At 46.8% G+C, this 21072-nt stretch overlaps 1 protein-coding gene across 5 annotated transcripts in view; it reads left to right on the top strand.

Moving 5' to 3' along the window:
- Window positions 1-21072, top strand: part of SCAPER (S-phase cyclin A associated protein in the ER) — a 4210252-nt gene that overhangs the window by 585207 nt on the left and 3603973 nt on the right. For all 5 annotated transcript variants that reach the window (XM_069624455.1, XM_069624453.1, XM_069624454.1 and 2 more), the window contains exon 5: window positions 18149-18249. In XM_069624455.1, coding sequence (XP_069480556.1) covers window positions 18149-18249 — 101 coding nt within the window. The remainder of the gene's footprint in view (window positions 1-18148; window positions 18250-21072) is intronic.

The raw sequence follows: 21072 nt of genomic DNA, 5'->3' as shown, positions 1-21072 counted from the left end.
AGAGAGCAGCGAGGAAGCTAAAGCAGACTCTTGTGAGCCGGAGGAAAGCAGAACACAAGACCACTGGAAACTTGCAAAGCAGGGGGCTCTGCGAAAGCGTGGTGAGTGAGCTGTGTCTCCAGGGAGCCGGTGAGGTCGGAGGAAGGAAGCTGTGTGGCGTGTCGGCCCTTCCCCTTTTGTTCCACAGATGCTTGTTCCCCTGGTCAGAGGAGCCATCCCAGGAGTGCCTAATGGGCAGGTGGTGAGACCCTGACACCAGAAGAGTCTTGATGTCCAACAATGTGACCAGTGAGTTTCTGTGTGTGAAGAAACTCGGTACGCGAATGCAGGAAGAGAGGCTACATTGTGACAGAGCCGGCACGTGCCGCCAGTATGCTTATGGATATCTACGAGCTGTGATGTGAGCAAGAACAACTGAATGCTATGTTAAAAATCAAATACATTGAAAGTTACTGAAACATTGTGTCAGAATGGTTGTGTGCAATAAGCACATTCTCAAAAGTCTCTGATCAAAGCAGAAGAGCGAATTGAACCCAATGCAAGTTTAAAAAATAGATTGTGTGGAAACAATATATCAGAGTGGTCACGTCTGAGGGAGCTGAACGTATTCAAAAGTAAGTCTCTGATCAATTAAAGACACTGAGAAAGTAAGAAGAACGGTCAATACTATTGAAGAGTATGAAAGTTGTGAATGAGCACCCGTGGGGAGCGAGGGAAGTGTAAACAAAATTCTGAACCAGCGAAACAAATAGAAAAGAAGATTGTGAATCAAACCAACAAAGTGGAAATTGAGGAAAAGAGACAATGAAATGCCAAGAAAGATACATTAATAACTTATGAACTTTTAAGTCTTCTGATTTGGTTGTGAACCACCAAAGCAATTTAAGTCAAGTTGACAAAAAGCAATATTGGAACATTGTTTGGTGAATCAGTGCTTGAAGCTTGGGAAAGGGAACCCTGAGCTCTTTTGGAAATGTGTTTGGTGAATCAGTGCTTGAAGCTTGGGGAAAGGAACCCTGAGCTCCTTTGGAACTTTGTCTTGTGAATCAGTGCTTGAAGCTTTGGGAAAGAGAAACCCCTAAGACTTGAAGGAACATTTGAAGTCTATATTTGTTGGAACTGTATCCTGAACTTTGGGAAAGGAGCTTGAGATTGCTCCATACTTTATTTTGAACACTAATTGAGTTTGAATAACCCTACACTACATTTTTGCACTCAACGTGAAGGAAATCATAGGTTTTGACACAGACATTCTTTTAATTTGGACTAACAGACATATACTTTCCTTAGTTCCTTTAGGCATGGAACATCCCCACAATAGCTACAGGCCAAGTTAGGCTTTACACCCATCCTGATATTTAATAAGGATTCTACTGTTGAATGTATAATCTGTTGTCTGTGTCATCTCTTGATAATCTGCCTGCCTCACACCACACTAAAAGCAAACACGTGTATCCACTATGGTCCCAATCTGTAATGCTCACACTGGAAATATGGCAATGCTCAGACCAGCACAAACAGCCCTATAGATAGTCAGGGGAACAATTCTCAAAACAAAGATGGACAATCTAGCCAGACATCACCTGTACCTTAAGTAACTCCAGATTCACTCAGAAGAATAAACCATTCCCAGCCCTCCCTCATTTACCATTCCTGCAAGGAAAGTCTCAACCAGGCTGAGGAGGGAGAGAAATATAAACACCACCATCCCTAGTTACTGGCTGTGGGTTACAGGAGGCTCAACTTAGAAGAAGGTTGGAGCAGGAGTGCAGCCAGACGGAAGACGCTGGAGAGGTGTTGGCAGTGGAGTTGGCAGTAGAGTTCAGAAGGAAGTGTTAACATCAAGCCTGGAGAGCGAGGATGTGATAACATCTGAGGTTGAGAGAGCAAAATGAGGTTGTGGTAGCAAGAGTTTTCAATGATAAAGAGGAGGTAAATAGAGAGTGAAGGAGATGGTGGTAACTAGAGAGACCCAGGGGAAGGTTGTAACATATGATATGGAGGGAGCCTAGTGATGTGGTGTGATCTGTGGAGACCTAGGAGCAGCAGCGGTGGAGAGTGAGCAAAGTAAGTGGTGGAGGAAGTGGCAGGGTCCACTTTAGGGGCCCGATTTAGAGAGGAGAGGTGTGAAGGCATTGGGAAGTAAGACACAGACAACAGATTCAATTATCTAAGTAAATGTTTTATTTTACTAAAATGTCAGGATGAAGTAAGGCCTTACTTGCCCTGTGCTAAAGTGAGAGTTCCCTACCTAAAAAAAAAAAAAAAAAAGGATAGTCTGTGTCCGTAAGTTTCAACTCAAAAGTCTGTTTGTGTCCAAAACTTGTACTTGCCCTCACAACTAAATATATACAATGTGTAGGGATGTCAGCAGCAAAAGAAATATTGTTCAAAACAAAGTTCTGAGCTTCTTACAGCTCTTGGCTTATTTTCAGCTTTCCCTTCCCCAAGTTCAGAACAGTTCCAAAAAGGTCTTGTGGTTCCCTTCCCCAAGAGTTTCAGGGTTCCCTTCCCCAAGAAGCCGGCTCTTCTAGGTTTGACACCGTTCACAAAATCTAGGGCTTCCCTTCCCAAAAGAAGTCAGCTCTTCCAGCTTCAAAACTATAATCAGTTCCAAACTCTTGGCTTTCAAAACAGTTCCAGTTCAACTCCTTTAATCATCTAGGCTTTTCAAAAGTTCACAAAGATTGCTCTCTCTCTTTATTTCTCATTCACAAGTAACTGGCAAATACAAGCTTCTTTGCATTTGCTTTCCTTGGCTTTTTTCAAGTAGGGGTTACTCAGTTTAGGCGCTGTTGTCGGACCACAAGGTCCACCCACTGCAGGTGACACAACCGATAACCCTTGGCACTTTGTTATGCTTCTGTATTCTTGAGGTATTTTATTATCATTATTTATTTATTTATTTGTTTAGTTTCATACATTTTTTTATAAAATATTCATTTTAACACATCGTACAACATTTATAATCTCATAATTCGATGTTTAAAATCACACAATCAAAATCATCTTATTTGTTAAAATTGTATATAACATTCATAAAACAATCTATATGAATAAGTTCTCATTTCCTTTAAAATCGCCCTGTACAGCTAAATGTACTGGGAACTGCTTATGTTTGTTAAAAGCTTAATGAATCATTAAAACAGCGTCCGAATCCTACCAAAATGGAGACTTGACTATTTTGATCTTCTCACAATGTGCCCCTTATATTCATATATATCCATTTATTTCTAATTATATTCCATAACTGATACAAACCAATATGCACTCTTTGGTTGTCTGTATTCAGGCAATAAGTCCAATAATCATCACTCTTAATAAAGTCGTATTTGTATAAAAAAGGGCCTAATATTGTCATATATTCATTGCCCATATTTCCACATTCAGTCAAAACATGCTTTGCTGTCTCAACTTTTTCAGGGATCTTACATCTTCAGGAATTTGTCAACAAAGCTTTACTCTTCTCTCTGAACAGTTGTCCTTAGCCAACCCTCATTTCAGATTCTCCTTGGCAGTCTCTTGGCATTGCTACAATGTGTATTTCACACCTTTGTACCTTGGGCCCACACTTATTTCAGAATCTTCTTGGTAGTCTCTTCGCTATGCCACAAATTGTATCTCATACAACCAGACTCTCACTGATAGTCTTTAAGCCTTGCCATAACTGGTATCTCAGACAACTTACTCCGTGGTGTTCACCCTTTTCCACCATTTTGCTCTCACTTTAATCATAAATGCTCATCACTTTCTTTGATCTTGTGATGTATACAAATATGCTCATCATAAGTGTTCATCACTTGCTTCAGTTAGTTCGGTATTCACTAATGCTTGTTGCACTCTCAAAAGTACTTATGTTTGTTTGTTTATTTATTTATTAAGCGTGCCAGACCCACAGGTATCAGGGCGCAGGAGAAACAAGAAGACTTTCAGCTTAGGTTACACAATAAATGAAGAGATACATATATATATATATATATATATATATATATATATATATGTATATGTGAAAGGAAATACAGATACAGGTGGATAAGTATATACAAGAAATAGAGTGCATGTGACAAGTAATATGCAACATGAATATAATTTAAGATATCAATCTGGGAGCTAAATACAGTGCAGATATAGATATATATATATTAATGGTCATTCTCTTTGAACCAGTTAAGGTTCTGTCTGAAATTCAGATATGTTTGGTCGGCTCTCAGGTGAGGGGGAAGAGAGTTCCAAAGCTGAGAAGCTTTGACTGGAAATCCATTTCCCCCCACTTTGGATAATTTAAATTTTAGGACAGTCAGACAGTTAGTGTTGACTATTCTAGTGGGCCTGCTTGAGGATTTTCTGGTGAATCTCTCTGTGAGGTAACGGGATGCAGCATTGTTCAGGCATTTGTAGGTGAGTGAAGCGGTTTTCAGTCTAATTTTGTCACTAGTAGAGAGCCAGTTATTCTGTCTCCTTACTTCCGGTATGTGCTCGTTACTTGCTATGCCCAAACCAGCTATAGGGGCATTATTCTGGAGCGTCTGTATTCTCCTGATAATGTACTTACTGGCCCCAATATATAAGGAGTTACAGTAGTCCAGTTTGGACAGGATTAACGCTCTAGCCAGAATAATACAACTGTTCTTGGAGAGGAATGGTTTGCCAGCTCTGATTAATTTACCTGTATATGTAGTGGCAGAGGCCATGGAATTAACATGTTTGGTAAAGGTGAGGGTGGTATCCAGGTGAAAGCCAAGAGTTTTTACCGCTTTGGCTACTTTGATCATGTTGCCGTCGATGTTAAAGGATGTGTACTTGTGTCCAAGCTTGCTAAGGTTGGATGTGGTACCCAGGATGATGAGCTCAGTTTGGTCATCATTCAGGCATAGACCGCGGGCAGCCATCCATGCCTGGATGATGAGGTAGACACTGTTTACCAAGGCCAATGCTTGTAGGTGATACCAAGATGGTCCAGATCATCAAAAAGAGGCTTGGTAAATATTTTGTACATAGTGGGAGATACACAAGAACCTTGGGGCACTCGGCAGGTGATAGGGATGGGGTCTGCCGCTGCTGATGGTGAGAAGACTTGCATGGTCCTGTTGCTTAGGAAGGACTGTATCCAAACTATGGCCTCCTGAAAGAAATGTGCTTCTGTATCCAGGTGGTTACATAGTATCTTATGGTCTACCAACGCTGTTTCAGTGCCATGTTGTGGTCTGAATCCTGATTGGCGGGTTCCTAAGATATAGTTATGCTCCAGATACTTCTGTATTTGAAGATAGGCCAACTTGTCCAAGATTTTGAGAAGAAATGGCACTGTTGTAATAGGCCTGTAGTTAGTCGGTATAGTGGGATCTAGTGTCTGTTTTTTAAGGAGGGGGAGTACCCAGGACTATTTTAGGTTACTTGGGATAGTGCCCGAGGAGAATGAAGCCTTTATTCATTTTGATATGAAAGGGGCCAAATCTCTCGCAGCATCTTTAATTAGTTGGGCAAGACATTGATTGCCCTGGCAGTTTGAAGGTCTGAGGGAAAGATTACTTTTTCGACTTCGAGAATGGATATTTTAGAGAAATTGATGCAGAGTGGGGGTTTGTGAGCAGTTATGGGGGTACTGTCTGGTGAAGTCGTATTTGTTAAGGAAGCTTTTTTTTGTTGCAATCTTATCCTGAAGGGGGGTGAATTTGTTGGTTAGTGCTAGCTGAATATTGGAACACCTGGTTTTGTCCTTCACACAGCTGTCTTGCACTGGGATAGGGTTTTCTAATTCTTTTAGAATTATAAATAATTCCTTAGTGCTAGAGTTTGCTTGCAATATTCTATATTTGTAGGTTTCTTGTTTAGCTAAGAGTATTTCTTTCTTGTAATGGGAGGATATGTTAATGAGATTAGTTCTATTTTCAGTGGAGGGTAATAGCCTCCATGAAGCTTCGCATTTTCTTTTTTCTATTCTCAGGTCTTTCAAGTGTGGTGTAAACCATGAGTTGAGGTGGGCTTTGGGTTTACTTCTCATTTCTTGCGAGGCAATGGAGTCTAGTGCGGAGGTCATAACTTTGGTGTATTCATCAACTAGCATGCTAGGATCAGTAGTCTCAGTTAATGCGTTGAGTGTAGGTAGGATTAGGGGTAAGAGTTTATCTGTCGTTATGTTCTTTTTGTTCCTTGTTAAAGTGGGAGAAGCTGATAGAATATTTTTGGTAGTGGGCATCTTGGTTGCTAGAGTGAAAGATAAGAAGTCATGGACAGTCCATACCTGAGGGGTTATGGCAGTAATCAAGGCACTGCAGTTATAGTCCACCACCCAATCAAGTGTTCTCCCCTTGTCGTGTGTAGGTGAGTTCACTCTTTGGGTGAGGCCAAATTCTGAAAGAATATTAGCAATGGCAGTTGCTTGATGGTCATTTGAATCATTGAATCCTAGATTAAAATCCCCTAACAGAAGTACTTGCGATGTGTTTTTTAGTTTATCTGAGATAATGGTAGAGATATCCTCTTTAAAAGAACCAATGGGTCCCGGGGTCCTGTAAATGAGACGGATGGTGAGTGTTTGGGAGTTAGCGGTAGGTAATTTGGCCGTAAGGAATTCACAGGATTTGATGTCTAGTGAAGGGGCTAGTCATCGAGAGATTAGATTTAGCAATGAGCGCTATAACACCTCCACGCGTCTCACCCTTGTCTGCTCTAAGGATGGCGTAGTCGCTAGGCACTGCTAGCAAAAGGGCGGGACCTGCTGCAGCATGTAACCATGTTTCAGTAATGGCAAGAAAATCGTAGTTTTCTGCCAAGATAAGGTCAGATATCTCTGTGGCATGTGCTACAAGGGATCTGGCATTTATTAAAGCCCCCTTGAGGTCTAGGGTGCAGCTGTCTGTCTGAGTAGGTAGGGAGGTACAGTTAGCGGCTCCAACATCCTGAGATGCGATATGGGGCTGAATATGTCGAGGTTTTTTGCGAATAGGGTTGATTCGAATCGTGAGAGCATCAAGGCAATCATACCTTGTTGTGGGTGACAACCTCAAGATTATCAAAAGATTCAACTACCCAGAAATTCCAAAATATACCTTGAAAAGTGAATGATCAGTATCAACTAAAATCAAGGAAACTGAAACAAGGAATCTCTCCAGAGGAACCACAGCTAAAGTTGTGGGGAAACACGTGTTGGGAGATTATTCACTAAATGATAATACAAAACATGGAACTGTATACATGTGTATGAAATTAAATACATGGAAGTATACAATGAAAGTATGCTAATTGTATGAAATGAATACACGAAGAACTATATATACACAAAGTAAACAAATCAAATCATATTGGAAAATTGATTGAAATTCTTTCCGGGGATCGCACGTCACAAGAGTACCAATCATAAAATTCATAATTTAGATTCCATATTGTTTCAGCCTCAATATAGGCACTCGGAAGTGCAGATCCTGGAACCAAAAATTAAAGCAGCACCAAAGATTCGCTCTAGGAAAGGAATAAAAGCTGACAAAGGCTGAATAAACTATTTTTTCATAACGCTGCTGAATGACATACAAGATCACTGTTCAGTGCTAGTAAATAAGCATGCGATCCGCAAAAAATCAGTAATGAAAATTGCTATGATACTTTGCAGCTCGTTCTATATTCAACGATGTGTGTTGCACTCTCAGAAGACTTATAACACTTTGCAGCTTGTTCAGTATTCAAAAACACTGACTTTGGTCTTCCAATGCTATTATAAAAGTTTTCAATTTGTTCGGCATTCAGATATACCCTTTTCCAGCCACTGGAGCACCCTGGTCTGAGTGTTCCCTTCTTTACACTCACTGGTATGTGTCTGCTCCTCCAGGCGTCTTTATTTTGCTTCTCTCCTTCTTTTTGGTTTGCCTTTTCCTGATGGGAGCCACGGCGTGCAGCACTCGTCGTCCTCGAATCTTGCTGCACGTAATTCTGCTCTTCCTCAGCGGAAGCTATCGGCGGTAATCGGTGTTCGGGAGGCTTCGGTGTCCTGCTGTGGCCACTGTGCAAGGAGGACAGTAGGCTTATCGACGCTCTCACGGCTTGCTTTAGCCCCGGTGTCTCTCTCACACTCCTGCTCAGCACAGCTTCCCTCCAGCCAGTTCCTCTTCAGCTTGCTCCGCGTCTGCAAGCCGTGTCTTTCTCTCCAGGTTATTTTTCCCTCTTTGCTGGGCGGTCACCCATTTTATACACCGGGGACTTGTTAAATGAGTTCAGGTCCAAGTCCTATTAGCTGGACAATGGAACTCCGCCACAGCCCTCTTCCTCGTTTCAGTACCAAAGTGGTGTGACGGAATGGAAGTGTGCATAACTCCTTGGGTTTGTTTCTTCCTTGTTTTGGTATTGAGCTGACATTTCTCTGTATCAATAAGAGGAGGCTGATGTATGTTTATCCAGATCAAATGAGGAGGTACCCTCCTAAATGATCTCTTCCACATCCCAGTATAACAATAGCATTTCTGAGGGGCGTGGCTTGGAAGCCATGTGAAAGGACGTGCCTGTACGGGAGCTCCCGCTGATCCGTACATAATCCGACTGATACCGCGCAAGGACCGCTGTGATTTGGCAGAAAGTGGGAAGACTGTGAACATGAAGTCCGGCTGCACGCGAGGACACATTTTTGCACGGGTTCGTGGTGCGCACGTGTACTTAAGAGCCGAATGAAGCACTGGTGGCGAGATCACGATTGACGACAAAATGGCCGCCGCCGCTTGACGAGGGGACAAAGGAGCGGTAGATTGGGACCACAGCATACGTGCGCCCTCTCAGCGGAACGAAGGGGGCAGCGCGACCTGGTCCATCTGGGGGTGCGCCGTACAACAGCGGTGCCTGAGGCTGTGGGGCGAGCTGGGACTCTCAACTGAGTCGTGGTGTATGGGCACGGAGCCTCCCTGGCCTGGACCGGAGCGCGGCCAGAAGGACGCTCCTGACTGGAGATATGTCGAGCAAACCTCTGAGGGCGAAGAATAAGCAGCCTACGCTCGACGAATACGCCAAGACGTCACCCGGCCTGGAAGGTGCCAGGAGCAGGGATAAAGCACAAACCAAGGAGATGGCCGCCGGGGGTGCGAACCAAGAGGTCCTCGCTGCGATCGCGACCTGAAGGTGACGTGGGAGACCAAGCTCCAACTTGCTGTGGTCGAATTGAAAACTGCGTTGGAACTACAGGTCGGGGCGGTGCAGGAGGACGTGAACCTCCTGAGGCAGGATGTACCAGCCCTTGCTGAGCGCACGGAAACTCTGGAAAAGGAGATGGGCCCTACTGTGGTGGACTGCACTGCATATAAGAGCGATATCCATGCCCTGGTGCAGCGGGTGGGTAACTTGGAAAGTAGGGCCGAAGAGGCGGAAGGACGCGCTCGGAGAAATAACGTTCGCATCGTGGGCCTGCCGGAGGGGGCTGAAGGCCAGAACCCCACGGAGTTTATCGAGAACTTGCTGCTGCAGGAGATCACTGGGGGAGCCCTGTCGCAGGGGTTTGCGGTGGAGAGGGCGCATAGGGCCTTGAACAGAAGACCACCGCCGGGGAACCCACCTAGGCCTGTGATCGCCAAGATCCTTAACTATCGGGGCCTGGAAAGGATCCTTGAGCACTTTCGTAAGGGGGGTACCATACAGCGAGGAGAGGCGACCATCACTGCTTACCCCGACTACACCCTGCAAGTGCAGCGTAGTCGCATGAACTTTGGGGCGGTCAAGAGGCGATTGCGGGCAGCGGGGTATAAGTATATGTTGCTTTACCCGGCCAGATTGAAGATATTCTTTAAGACTAAGACACTGTTTTTTGACACTCCGGAGGAGGCCATGGAATGGCTTGATGCACAAAATTGTCCTCAAGAGCCGGATGAGCGGATGGCGGATGGAACGGGAAGAGATAAGTGACGCTGCGGGCCCGGTTGGGCGATGAATATTGGGACTGGAATATAGTCGGTGGGACTTTGTTATGGTAGTGTATGCGTTAGGACTTCGAAACATGGTCCATGTGTGCGGATACGGTAGTGTGGGAGGGGAGCCTCCGGGGACTGTTCTTTGTACCCCAGTTTGAGTTTAGGTTAGTCACGGTGTGTGGGGTGACACCCTGTCGGGTTCTCTACTTGGGTTCCAGAGAGAACCGAACACAGGGATGCCTGAGATCCAGGGATGGAGCTGGGCAGTTGGTTGGGTTAGGGGGCGGGGGTGGGTCAGTTTTTATATGAGCCTGGGAGAGAAACTGGGGATGGGGGCCCTTGCGGTAGGGGGGAGGCGAGTGGACCTGGGAGAGGGATGGGAGCTACTGATGCATCATGGGGGACCTTAGGATACTAACGTGGAACGTTAGAGGGCTTAACAGCTACCTTAAGCGTAACAAGGTCATGTTGTACTTAAAAAGACAAAAGATAGATATCGCCTTGTTACAGGAGACACATCTGACACGGGATAAACTGGAACTGGTGGGGAGAAAGTGGAGAGGGACTGTAGTTGGATCTACATATTCTGCCTATGCTAGAGGTGTGCTGATTTGGGTTGCACCACATGTCCCGTTTAAGCTACTTGGGGAGGTTGTGGAGTCTGATGGGAGGCTGGTCATGGTAAGGGGGCTTGTGGAAAATAAAGTAGTGTGCGTTATAAATACCTATGCCCCCAACCGTGACACGGCGACATACTTCAGGACACTGACCACTAGACTGGGTGAGGGGATGGGGGGGTCCTGTGATTTGGGGAGGGGACTTTAATTGTGTACTAGACCCCAAGGAGGACAGGTCAGATGACAGGGTGGACAGGCCCTGCCCGGCGGCTAGGGTACTGCAGGCGCTGCTGGTAGACCTTGGCCTGGCAGACATGTGGAGGACGAGACACCCTGGCGTGAGGCAATATTCACATTACTCGGCCCCGCACCAGTTACACACTAGGCTGGATTACTTTTTCGCCACTCCGGACGTTGTCGCGGAGTGTGACCAGATAGACTACAGGGCGAGAGTCCTTTCGGACAACTCGCCCCTGGTCATGCGTTGGCAGCTTTGTCCCCCACGTGCGCGTATTCCAACATGGCGCCTTAGGGCGGAAGCGCTCAGGGATCCAGTCTTCAGAGAGGAAGTGAGGGAGGAGATTGTTGCTTATTTTGAAGCGAACACAGGCAGCGTCAAGTCGGCTGGTACTTTGTGGGAGGCCTTTAAGGTTGTAATGAGGGGGGTTGCCATTGCTAAATCCAAAGGATTAATGGGAGGAGTCCTGGCAGATCTGCGTAGAGCCGAGATTGAGTTGGAGAGAGAGCTGGGGGAGGGGGGACGGACATGGAGGAGGTCATTAATCTGCAACAGAGGTGCGCAGAACATTGGGACAGGCTTTGTAATCTGAATTACAGGAAGTACATTGAGAGGTTGCATGCCGGGGGAGACAAGACGGGCAGGCTTCTTGCTTGGCTGTATAAGAGCGAGACCCCAAGATCCCCGATCCGATCAGTTATCACTGAAAAGGGAGTGGAGCAGGACACCCAGGAAGGGGTGAATGGAGCATTCGCAGAATATTATCAAGCATTATATGAGGATCGAGAGGGGGGAAGCCGGGAGGAGATAGAGGTAGTACTTGAAGACATAGGCCTGCCCAAGATAAGTGACGAAGAGCGAGAGGAGATGGATGCTCCGATCACTCTGGAGGAGCTGCAGGAGATTGTGCGGCAGCTGCCCACTTGTAAGGCCCCAGGTGTAGATGGGTTCCCCAGTGAATTTTATAAAGCGTATGGGGAGGAGGTGCTCCCGCCCATGCTGGAGATGTTTAATGAAGCGTTCGAGGTGGGGCGGCTGCCGGAATCACTCAGGGAGGCGATTATAGTACCGCTCCCCAAACCCAATAAACCGGGGCATTATTGTGGCTCCTACCGGCCCCTGTCGATGCTGACCCAGGACAGCAAGATCCTGACGGCGGTCCTGGCGGCCAGAATGCGGAGGGTAATAGGCAAGCTGATCCATCCTGACCAGACGGGCTATGTCCCGAACAGGAATATTACTCACAATCACAGGCGCCTTCACAGGGTGGTGGAATGGGGGGGCAGTGAGGACAGCGAAATGGCAATAGTGGCGCTGGACGCGGTTAAAGCGTTCGACTCCGTCCGATGGCCATGGCTGCTGGCGGCTATGGGGCAGTTCGGACTGGGACCATGCTACATGAGGTGGGCCGAGCTATTATATAGTGCGCCTCTGGATAGGGTCCGTACGGGTGCAGTAGTGTCAAACAGATGGCAGTTAGGCAGAGGTACCAGGCAGGGATGTCCTTGGTCCCCAATGTTGTACATACTGGCCCTCGAACCCTTAGCAGTTTACCTCCGGCAGCAGTATGATCCGGTGGGCATAGAGGTGGGAGGAGAGTGCCATCTTATATCCCTGTATGCAGACGATATGCTGTTATACTTGAAACATCCGGAAGAGAATTTGCAGTATATCTTGGAGGTATTGGAGAGGTACGCCTGGTTGTCCGGCATAGCGGTTAACCCTCAGAAATCCGTATTATTCCCGCTGGGCAGTTATGTGGGGATACCGGCGGAGAGGTTGCCGGTGCTGCGGATTCCGTGGGCAACAAGCTCCTTCCGGTACTTGGGCATTGACGTGTATCACACAACCGAGGAAGAACACAAGTATAATACTGAACTAGCTGTGGGAAAGATTGAGAGGTGCATGAGGTTCTGGGAAAGATTGCCTTTAGCAATGATGGGTCGCGGAGCTATGCTTAAAATGGTGGTGCTGCCCAGGCTCCTGCATTACTTTAATAACATCCCGTATATGATACCTAGGAAGTTTTTCGCTAGGTTACATAGCGTGTGTAGGAATTTCCTGTGGCACGGCACGCGCAACAGGGTCGCATTATGGAAATTGCAGAACTCTTACGAGAAAGGTGGCGTGAAGCTGCCGAACTTTGAGGCCTATTATATCGCGGCGCAACTGCAATATGTGGCCAGGTGGCTTTCAGATGAAGAGACCCCCGAACATAGGCTGCTAGGGAAAGACTGTTCCCCCTTCTATCTGCGGGAGGTGATTTGGGTGACTGGCTCATGGATGAGAGAGCGTCCTAAGATGCTGGCCCTTGGCAGGAACATATGGCGGCGTGCCTGTCGGATGATGGGTGACCCCTCGCCGTGTATGCCGCAGTTCCCTCTGATCGCCCTGGCAAAGGAGGACGGGCAGCTGAGAACTATTATCCGGACGTATTGGGAGTCAGTGGGATTGATTACAATGGGCGACATCTGGCAGGATGGGACCCTGATGGAGTTCGATGAACTGGAGGCAGGGTCGGGACTACACAGGGGTCAATATGTAACATATCACAGGGTGGTCCGGGAGGTCCGGAGCACGTGGCCCGAAACTACTTTGGCCGATGAACCGGATGCCACGCTGGAGACGATGTATGACGCATCAGAGGGCGGACACGAGGTCTCTAGGTTGTACGAGATGTTGATGACAAAGGTTGGGAAGGATTTAGGGCACCTGAGACTGGAGTGGGAAGCGGAGATGGGGGCCCCGATGTCGGATGGGATGTGGGAGCGCGTCCTGGGGTACCACAAAAAGGTATCGAAGAACGCCAGGTTTAAGCAGATACAGCTTTATACTACGCACAGGGCATATATGACCCCCCCTTAGAATTTCCAAATTCCTCGGTAGTGGGCGCCAGGCGTGCCCCAAGTGTAACGAAGAGAATGCGGACATGATACATATGTTCTGGGCGTGCCCAGTGATTGCAACTTACTGGGGTGAAGTGGCGAGGAGGCTGGCAGGGAGGGGTATCACACTTAAGGTGGATTCGGCTTGGGCTTGTCTGCTGGGAGGGTATCCCAGGGCGCGTAAGCTTCGACATGTTGATAAACTTAAAGATCTGGCCTATGTGCTTGGCAAACGTAGGATAGCCATGGAGTGGAAGAAATGTCACAAGCCGCGAGTGGAGGTCTGGTGGCGGGATCTCCAAAAATGGGCAGATGCCGAAACGACAGCGTGGGAAGATGGCAGTATGGCAGGGGATGGGGAAGAAACAGGCTCTCTCACGGCATGGAAGTTGTTGTTAGCTGAGCTGTTTGGTGCGGGATCGGCCTCGGCTGGACTTGAGAGCGATGAGGCCCCACCGCACGGAACGGACACTGATGGCAAACACTCTACAGGCTCATAGGGGGGAGGGATGGGGATTGCAGTGCCTTACTTTTTGTTCGTTTGGTTTTGTTGTTTGAAGTGTTTTATTTATGTTTCGTTGTAATGTTGTTTGGTTGAGATAAAATAAAAATATATTTAAAAAAAAAAAAAACAATAGCATTTCTGATGGTCACTCTGAAAGGAATAAAAGTGGAAGGATTAACAGTAGCCTACAAAGGTTGTTGGGACTGAATGTTCATTGTGAAAAGGGAATGGGGATACCATATCTCACCCAAGGACGTTCTCTCCCCAAGTCTCCTCCACCCAGGTGATTCTCCCTCGCATATCCACCCCCAGGGGCAGGATCCAAGAGCCGATGGACTTTGCCTGGTCATCTGAGCAGGGGATGCCAGGGGAAAGTAAGTGAGGGCGTCCTCACAGAGGGTAGAAGACAGGGGCCAAGAGAACACAGTGGAACATAGGGCCAGGATGGGGAGTGGACATCAGTACTCGGAGCTGAAACAGGGATTGTCTTTTGAGGTGGGGGGTACCATGGCAATACGTGGGAAGTGAGGAAGACGACAGGGAGAAGGAGAGTGGGACTAAGACCAGTCACTGGATAGCAAGAATCAGAAGGTGTACACGAGACTGTATAAATGTAAAACGGGGACAGGTAGGTTATTGTCACCTCAGAGAAATGAAGTGGAAGAAGTCTAGGATAGATTCAGCCCATCTCAAGGAACCCTCTCGTAACTCTCCCTGCAAACCATGATCGCAGACCAGTCTATTGGCAGAACTTAGAAATAGAAACAGTTGTGGAAGTACTTAACTCCTGAAAGCCTGCAACTAGGTAGAAAAAAGATGATGGTTGGAGATACGATGAGGGTGTAAAAGGATGAGACCGACAAGGAGGGCTCATCTTGTGAGCTGCAAACTTTTATTAAATCAATTAAGAAACCTATCTTTCCCTACTTCTAGGTAAACTTTGGTGAGTTGTCAGATTATCCGTCAAATGAAATGTTCTCCGTCCTCCATCAGAAACCAACTAATCTAACCCAAACACCATAAACATAAGTCATTAACTAAAGCAAAGTTTGTATTTCCTTTACCAGGAAAATGACTCCCCTCTACTGGTGTCTTGCTTCACTCTTATAGTAGAAGTAACTCTTTAAGTGTCCCATCGCAAAGGACAAGGAGAATGACTCCCTTCTCCTGGTCCTTCTATAAACATTCTCCACAGTAGTCTTTCAGCACTCTTGCAGAAAACTTGAAATAGTCTCTTTAACACCTTCTAGGAAGTATAAAACTCATAGCCTTGTTTGGCTTACATTTACCACTTAGCATGTTAAACATCATATAACCCACTAACAAAAAAAACAAAAAAAACCTCAGCATTTCTGCAGACTTATCTCACTCGAAAATCTCATACAACCATCTCTCGCAAAACAACCCGCACACACTTCACAACACTGCAACAAAACATAAGCCGCACCAACAGCACACAAGGTCTAACATCGATCCGATACTCGCACCAAAGCTCAGCATCCAGTGTATACCGAGTTGAAGCTGCCAACAGAACACCACTCCTCTCAATATTCTAGTCCCGCTTCACCTTACTAACCCATCCCACCTTCTCGTTTGCAGATCCGCCAGAGCACCTGGGGACCAACTCCGTTGGTGACGGTGCGCAGTAGAAATACCTTTAACATTTAACTCTGATGAGGGAGATGTCTCCCGTTCCACTGTACTTGGGCAGCAGCATTGGATAGACCACTGTAATAAGGGAGATGACTACCGGCACAGTCTGCTTGCTCAGTGCTATTGGTTTGACCACTATGACGAGGGAGCTGATTCCCGAGGCACTCTTCTTGAGCAGTGGTGTTTGGCCTACCACTGCAACTAGGGAGATAACTCCTGATGCACTCTGGCTCAATGGTATGGTACGGGTTGTCACCATTGTGATGAGGAAGATAACTTGTGATGCATTCTGGCTTCTTGGCTTGGCTTCCTGTACCCCTCCCAGTCTTCCCGCTGTTCCTGTTACCTTATTCTCTGTTGGGACACAGCTCCGTTTCTTCCCAGGGTCGCGGGTTCCTTCCTCTGCGATTTCAAACACCTGTGTACCAGGTTCAAGCTGGTCGTCTCAGCACCTCGATTACTTCTTTCCAGCGAGTCGACACCCAGCCGGATCCTAGGACATTGTAGAAGCGTCCTGTTCTTTGCAGCCTCTGCATGGAGGAACAGCTTCTTGTTGCAGTATTTGGCTGGTTTTGCACATGGCTTCTCGTGTTCTTCTTCGTCCCAGTATGTTCTACATTTGTCACAGTCAGGGCTTTACGATAACACATGATTCCACTATCCATGGCGGGAGAAAAGGGTGACCATGAGGGTAGGAGGTTCTGTGACAGAGTTGTAGGGAGGCTTTCCCCCAGGTGGATGTCCTTCTCCCCAGGAGGGGAGTCACTCCCCAGGGGGACTATTGCGTAGCGGCTTCTCCTCCCTAGACTCATTGGAAAGGGCTCCCCTCTGGGGAGAAGTGACGAGACCTGGTGAATCATCACAACACCCATGAACCTACAATGTCAGAGGATGGGAGGTGAAGCAACCTCCAAACAACTGCATCAACTTGAGCATTATCACCAGGCACTTGAATCCCAGATTACCCACCGTGACAGAAATTACATTAATTTGGGAAAAATTCCATCCTGACTATTATTATTTCTTCTGGGAACATCCCTTTTGAAATTTAGTTGGCTTTTTTGCATTTAGTGCAGGGATCCAAATTAAGAATGGATAATCAGGAGCTAAAAGCACCTCCTGGGTATCCAGCATTAACCAGGTGGTCCCTGGTTAATGCTGGATACCCAGGAGGTGCTTTTAGCTCCTGATTATCCATTCTTAATTCTTAATGGAGCTAATACTAGGGATCAAAGGAGCTAGCTAGTACGTAGGGTTTCTCAAACATAACTCCATATAAGATGCAAACATATAATATTGTCCATTATGTATGACACTATATGCTTTAAATGTTGTAGAGATGTATCCTAATGTTTATTTATAGATTATCCCAAATGCAGAGTTGAATTTACATAGGTGTGTTTGTTCGGCATTAGTTGGCCTGGGGTGGGGAGCAAAAGTAGCTCCTAGTAGCTGTTGGTGTCAAGCTAATCGGGCTCTTTTAGGCTACAAGCAGCATCTAAATAGTTCAGCTCCCCAAAATTTCAAACTTTGATTTAGTGCCTAAATAAGTTATAAGCCGACTTGGTCTTGATGTTCTACTTGAACCAACGTGTTCTGCGTAAAAGCACTCATACAAATATTCAACCAGTTGTTTTGCTTTATTTATGAACCATCATGTCCGTGTTTCCTCTGCCCTCATTACTTCCTGTGTTGTGCTGTCTGTCTTTGGTGTGTTTGGGATTTGTGTATAGGTAATAGTATAAGGGAAATGATATGCTGTAACATTGTTTGCCCATTGCTAAAAATGTAAATGAGTGGATGCTCCTGAAACTAATCTCTTTTTATCAGCCCCTTAATCCATTAGATCCACAGTATATCAGTGACCCACCTCCCCCACACTGATCAACAACCCCTTCAGCCGGGTCAAAGACTTCTCTTGTTCTCCGGCCCACTATATACTAACCACCCTTAAATGCCTTGTTTCCAGAACAATATCCATTCCTCTGAATGCGATGCTCTTTCCAAAATATTCCAATGGTGCATGCAACTACCACTAAACAAACCAATAAGTTTGATTCTCTTATTTCCAGTCCAGTACCTTTCCCTGAGGCTGCTTCACCAAAACCCATCTGGGAAACTCCCTGCTTACACCATACTTTTAAAGGCTAAACCAGTTGGTACCATTGAACAGTAAATAATTCAAAGTACTATTGTGATGTGTTGTCACACTACCCACATTATATAATGTGTTAAAATAAATCAGTGCAACAAGTGATATCTGTGCATGCATGTTGCAGCTTTTTTATGTTGTCTTGGCTTGATTGATTGTACCTGTAACATCATTTAACCTTTTTAATTCTTTGATATATAATTATTTATTTGTTTTGCAGGAAGTATTAATGATGCTTGACAACTATGTAAGAGATTTCAAGGCACTTATTGACTGGATACTGTTACAAGAGAAACTGGAAAAGGCCGATGGGCAGAGCAGGTAATCAAAAATAATGTTACTTTTTAATAATTTTGTTTTAAAGCTTGTAGTTCGCTTAACTCTCTCTCTCTCTCTCTCTCTCTCTCTTTCTCTCTCTCTCTCTCTCTCTCTCTCTCTCTCTCTCTCTCTCTATATATATATATATATATATATATATATATATATATTTCTGAGGCTTGTGGAATCTGCTTAGATCACATGCTGTGCATAGGCCGACATCTAGTGGAAGCTGCGGAGTATCACAGTTTGTTTTTCGAAAATCGAAAAAGGGCGTCGACACAGGGCGTGCCAGTAATACTATCCCTAGTGTGACGTCCACTGTACCCATGATCCCTCACGCGTCTAGGATCCCCAGATTGTTTTTTTCCGCCATTCTGGTCGGAAGCACTTCATCGGAGTTCCCTGGCTTTGCCATATTTACACTTAAAACTAATTCTAATTTTCCCCATTTTGTCACCCTTACGTCGACCAGCATCTCGACGCCGAACCGGGGAGGAGATCAACGTCGAAACCCGACGGATTGGGCCTTGAGGCTTCCGCCTCGGCTCGGGCCTGGGCCGCTGGCCTCGGCCCTACAAGTAGGGAGAGTGGGGGGTGGTACACTTCCACACTCGGTTATAGACACCTTCTTACCTACACACACTTGCCCGCTGCCCACAGGCGCGTATGGAGGGTACGCCCTTTCAGTTTTGCCCCAAGTGTAATAAGAAATACCCTTGGGTAGATAAGCACGCTACGTGCAACCTTTGCCTGCCCAGAGACCACCCCGAGGCGGGTTGCAGGGCCTGTAGCAGGTTTAAGACAAAAACTCTTAAGGACTGCTCCACCAAGCGTTGGGCCCACCACGCCAAGCTAGCAGCTATGGAGGCGGAGGGTACCTTCAGCGACGGCAGCGACGCCGGACTTTCGGACGGCGAGGGCACCAAGGCGTCGAAAGACAGCCTAACGCACGTCCCCGGCCTCGGAAGGTCGTCCGTCCCGGCGACTATGGGGAAGTCCCCCGGCGACAAGAGCGTTACACATACACACGCTAAACACAAAAAACCCACCCGAGATTCGACGTCGTCGAAACCTCGGAAAGAGGCACAGAAGGAGCGGTCCGAAAGGACGTCCTCTGGGCGGTCCCGGTCGAGGTCGCCGCACGACGTCAGGCAAGCCTCCACACTTGCACATAGTGCCTCGCCCATTAACATCACGGAAGATCACTCGTCCGGAGACGAACACGGCTTCCATCCCCAGCCTGCACCCCAGGGAAAGGGTACATCACTTGGGAGTGAGGAGAGCCCAGTTTCGAAGCCTAGTTCAAAACACAGGGATTCCACCTCAGATCCTCGACGCCAGACGTCGAAAGATAAGGGAAAGGGTAAACACACTTCCACCCACGGGGAAGGGGGTAAGCAACAAAGGAAACAACCCTTGCAATCCCCCAAAACAATAGAACTGACTTCCCCGTCCAAGTCTTCTCAGGGACAGTCCATAGAGAGTTCCAGCAAGGACACCCCAAGCTCAAAACTCTGGTCATGCGAGGACATTGACAGAGTAATGTCAAGGATGTCCTCCTTAGCAAATTTCTTCGGAAGACACCCTGACCAACTACTAGCTTTAAACCCTCAGGAATCTTCTCACTCAGGTTCAAGGGACCCTATCCCTTCAAATAAAAGGCCCCGGGTCGAGACACCAGTAAAGGCTTCAGACCCCTTCGAGGTCCAACCCTATTCTTGCCTTTTCCCTACAGGCCAAGGAGACTCTTCCCTTATAGAGGGCCAGGATTTTGAGACACCAGAAGATCTCGCAGTGTCAGATTATTACGGGGAGGACGAAGACGAGGATGAGCCAGAAAATAGCCCAGATATTTTCAGAATGGACTCACCAGTCGAAAGGGAAGCCCCAGTGTCTGATTCCCCAATAGATAATCAGCCCCTCCTGAATGAACTGCTCTCTCGGGCAGCTAACCACTTCCACATAGACACACAAGGTGTCCAAGAAGAGAGGGACTTCGCGGAGGAACTAATAGGGGAAAGGAAGACAGTAGCCCAGACCATTCCCATCCTGAAATCTATTCAACGCAGAATAGCACCATCCCTTGTCAACCCAAACCTGACAAGACCTGTAAACCCGAGAGTAGAGAAGCTGTTTAAAGCAGCCCAGTGGGACCCTCTATATATTAGAGGCCAACTTAAGCCAGACTCTCTAGTCGTAACTAACACCCGCAAGAGAGCTGGAACCCTATTATCTTCCTCGGAGGCTCCCCCCGACAAGGAAAGTAAGAAACTCTATGGTTTTGGTAGAAAAGTAGCTTCCACGGCAGCCTACCAAACCAGAATCGCGAATTCCACCACACTGTTGGCCAGCTACAACTGCCATCAGTGGGAAGAAGTGGCAGCACTAATAGATTCCGCTCCCGAACCCCTTAAGAGCCAGCTATCTCGCATTTGTGCAGAGGGAAGAAACGTCTCAGGCTGCATTTTAAAAGCAACTTTAGACGCCGCAGACAATGCGGGTAGAATTATAGCAGAGGGGACTGTCATCAAAAGACATGCTTGGTTGAGGCAGTCGGGATTCAGAGCAGAAACACAAGCTGCACTCTTAGACAAACCAGTGGAAAGTGATCTCCTGTTTGGAAAGGCAGTCGAGGACGCACTAAAAAACGCTAAGGAGGAATTCGACACCCTCAAATCCCTTGGCCAGTTAACTACAAAACCACCTAACCAAAGAGGGAACGGCAATTTTCGTCGCCCCCGCGGCCAAAATTCCAATAGAGGAAATAGCTATTCCCACACCCAGGGTACACAGTGGAACACCAACTCACAACAGTCTACCCAG

The sequence above is a fragment of the Ambystoma mexicanum genome, chromosome 11, assembly GCF_040938575.1.
Source record: "Ambystoma mexicanum isolate Mex_15411 chromosome 11, UKY_AmexF1_1, whole genome shotgun sequence".
Taxonomy (NCBI): Eukaryota; Metazoa; Chordata; class Amphibia; order Caudata; family Ambystomatidae; genus Ambystoma; species Ambystoma mexicanum.
The sequence above is the reverse complement of the archived record's forward strand: the minus strand, read 5'-3'. Positions and strand labels throughout refer to the sequence as shown.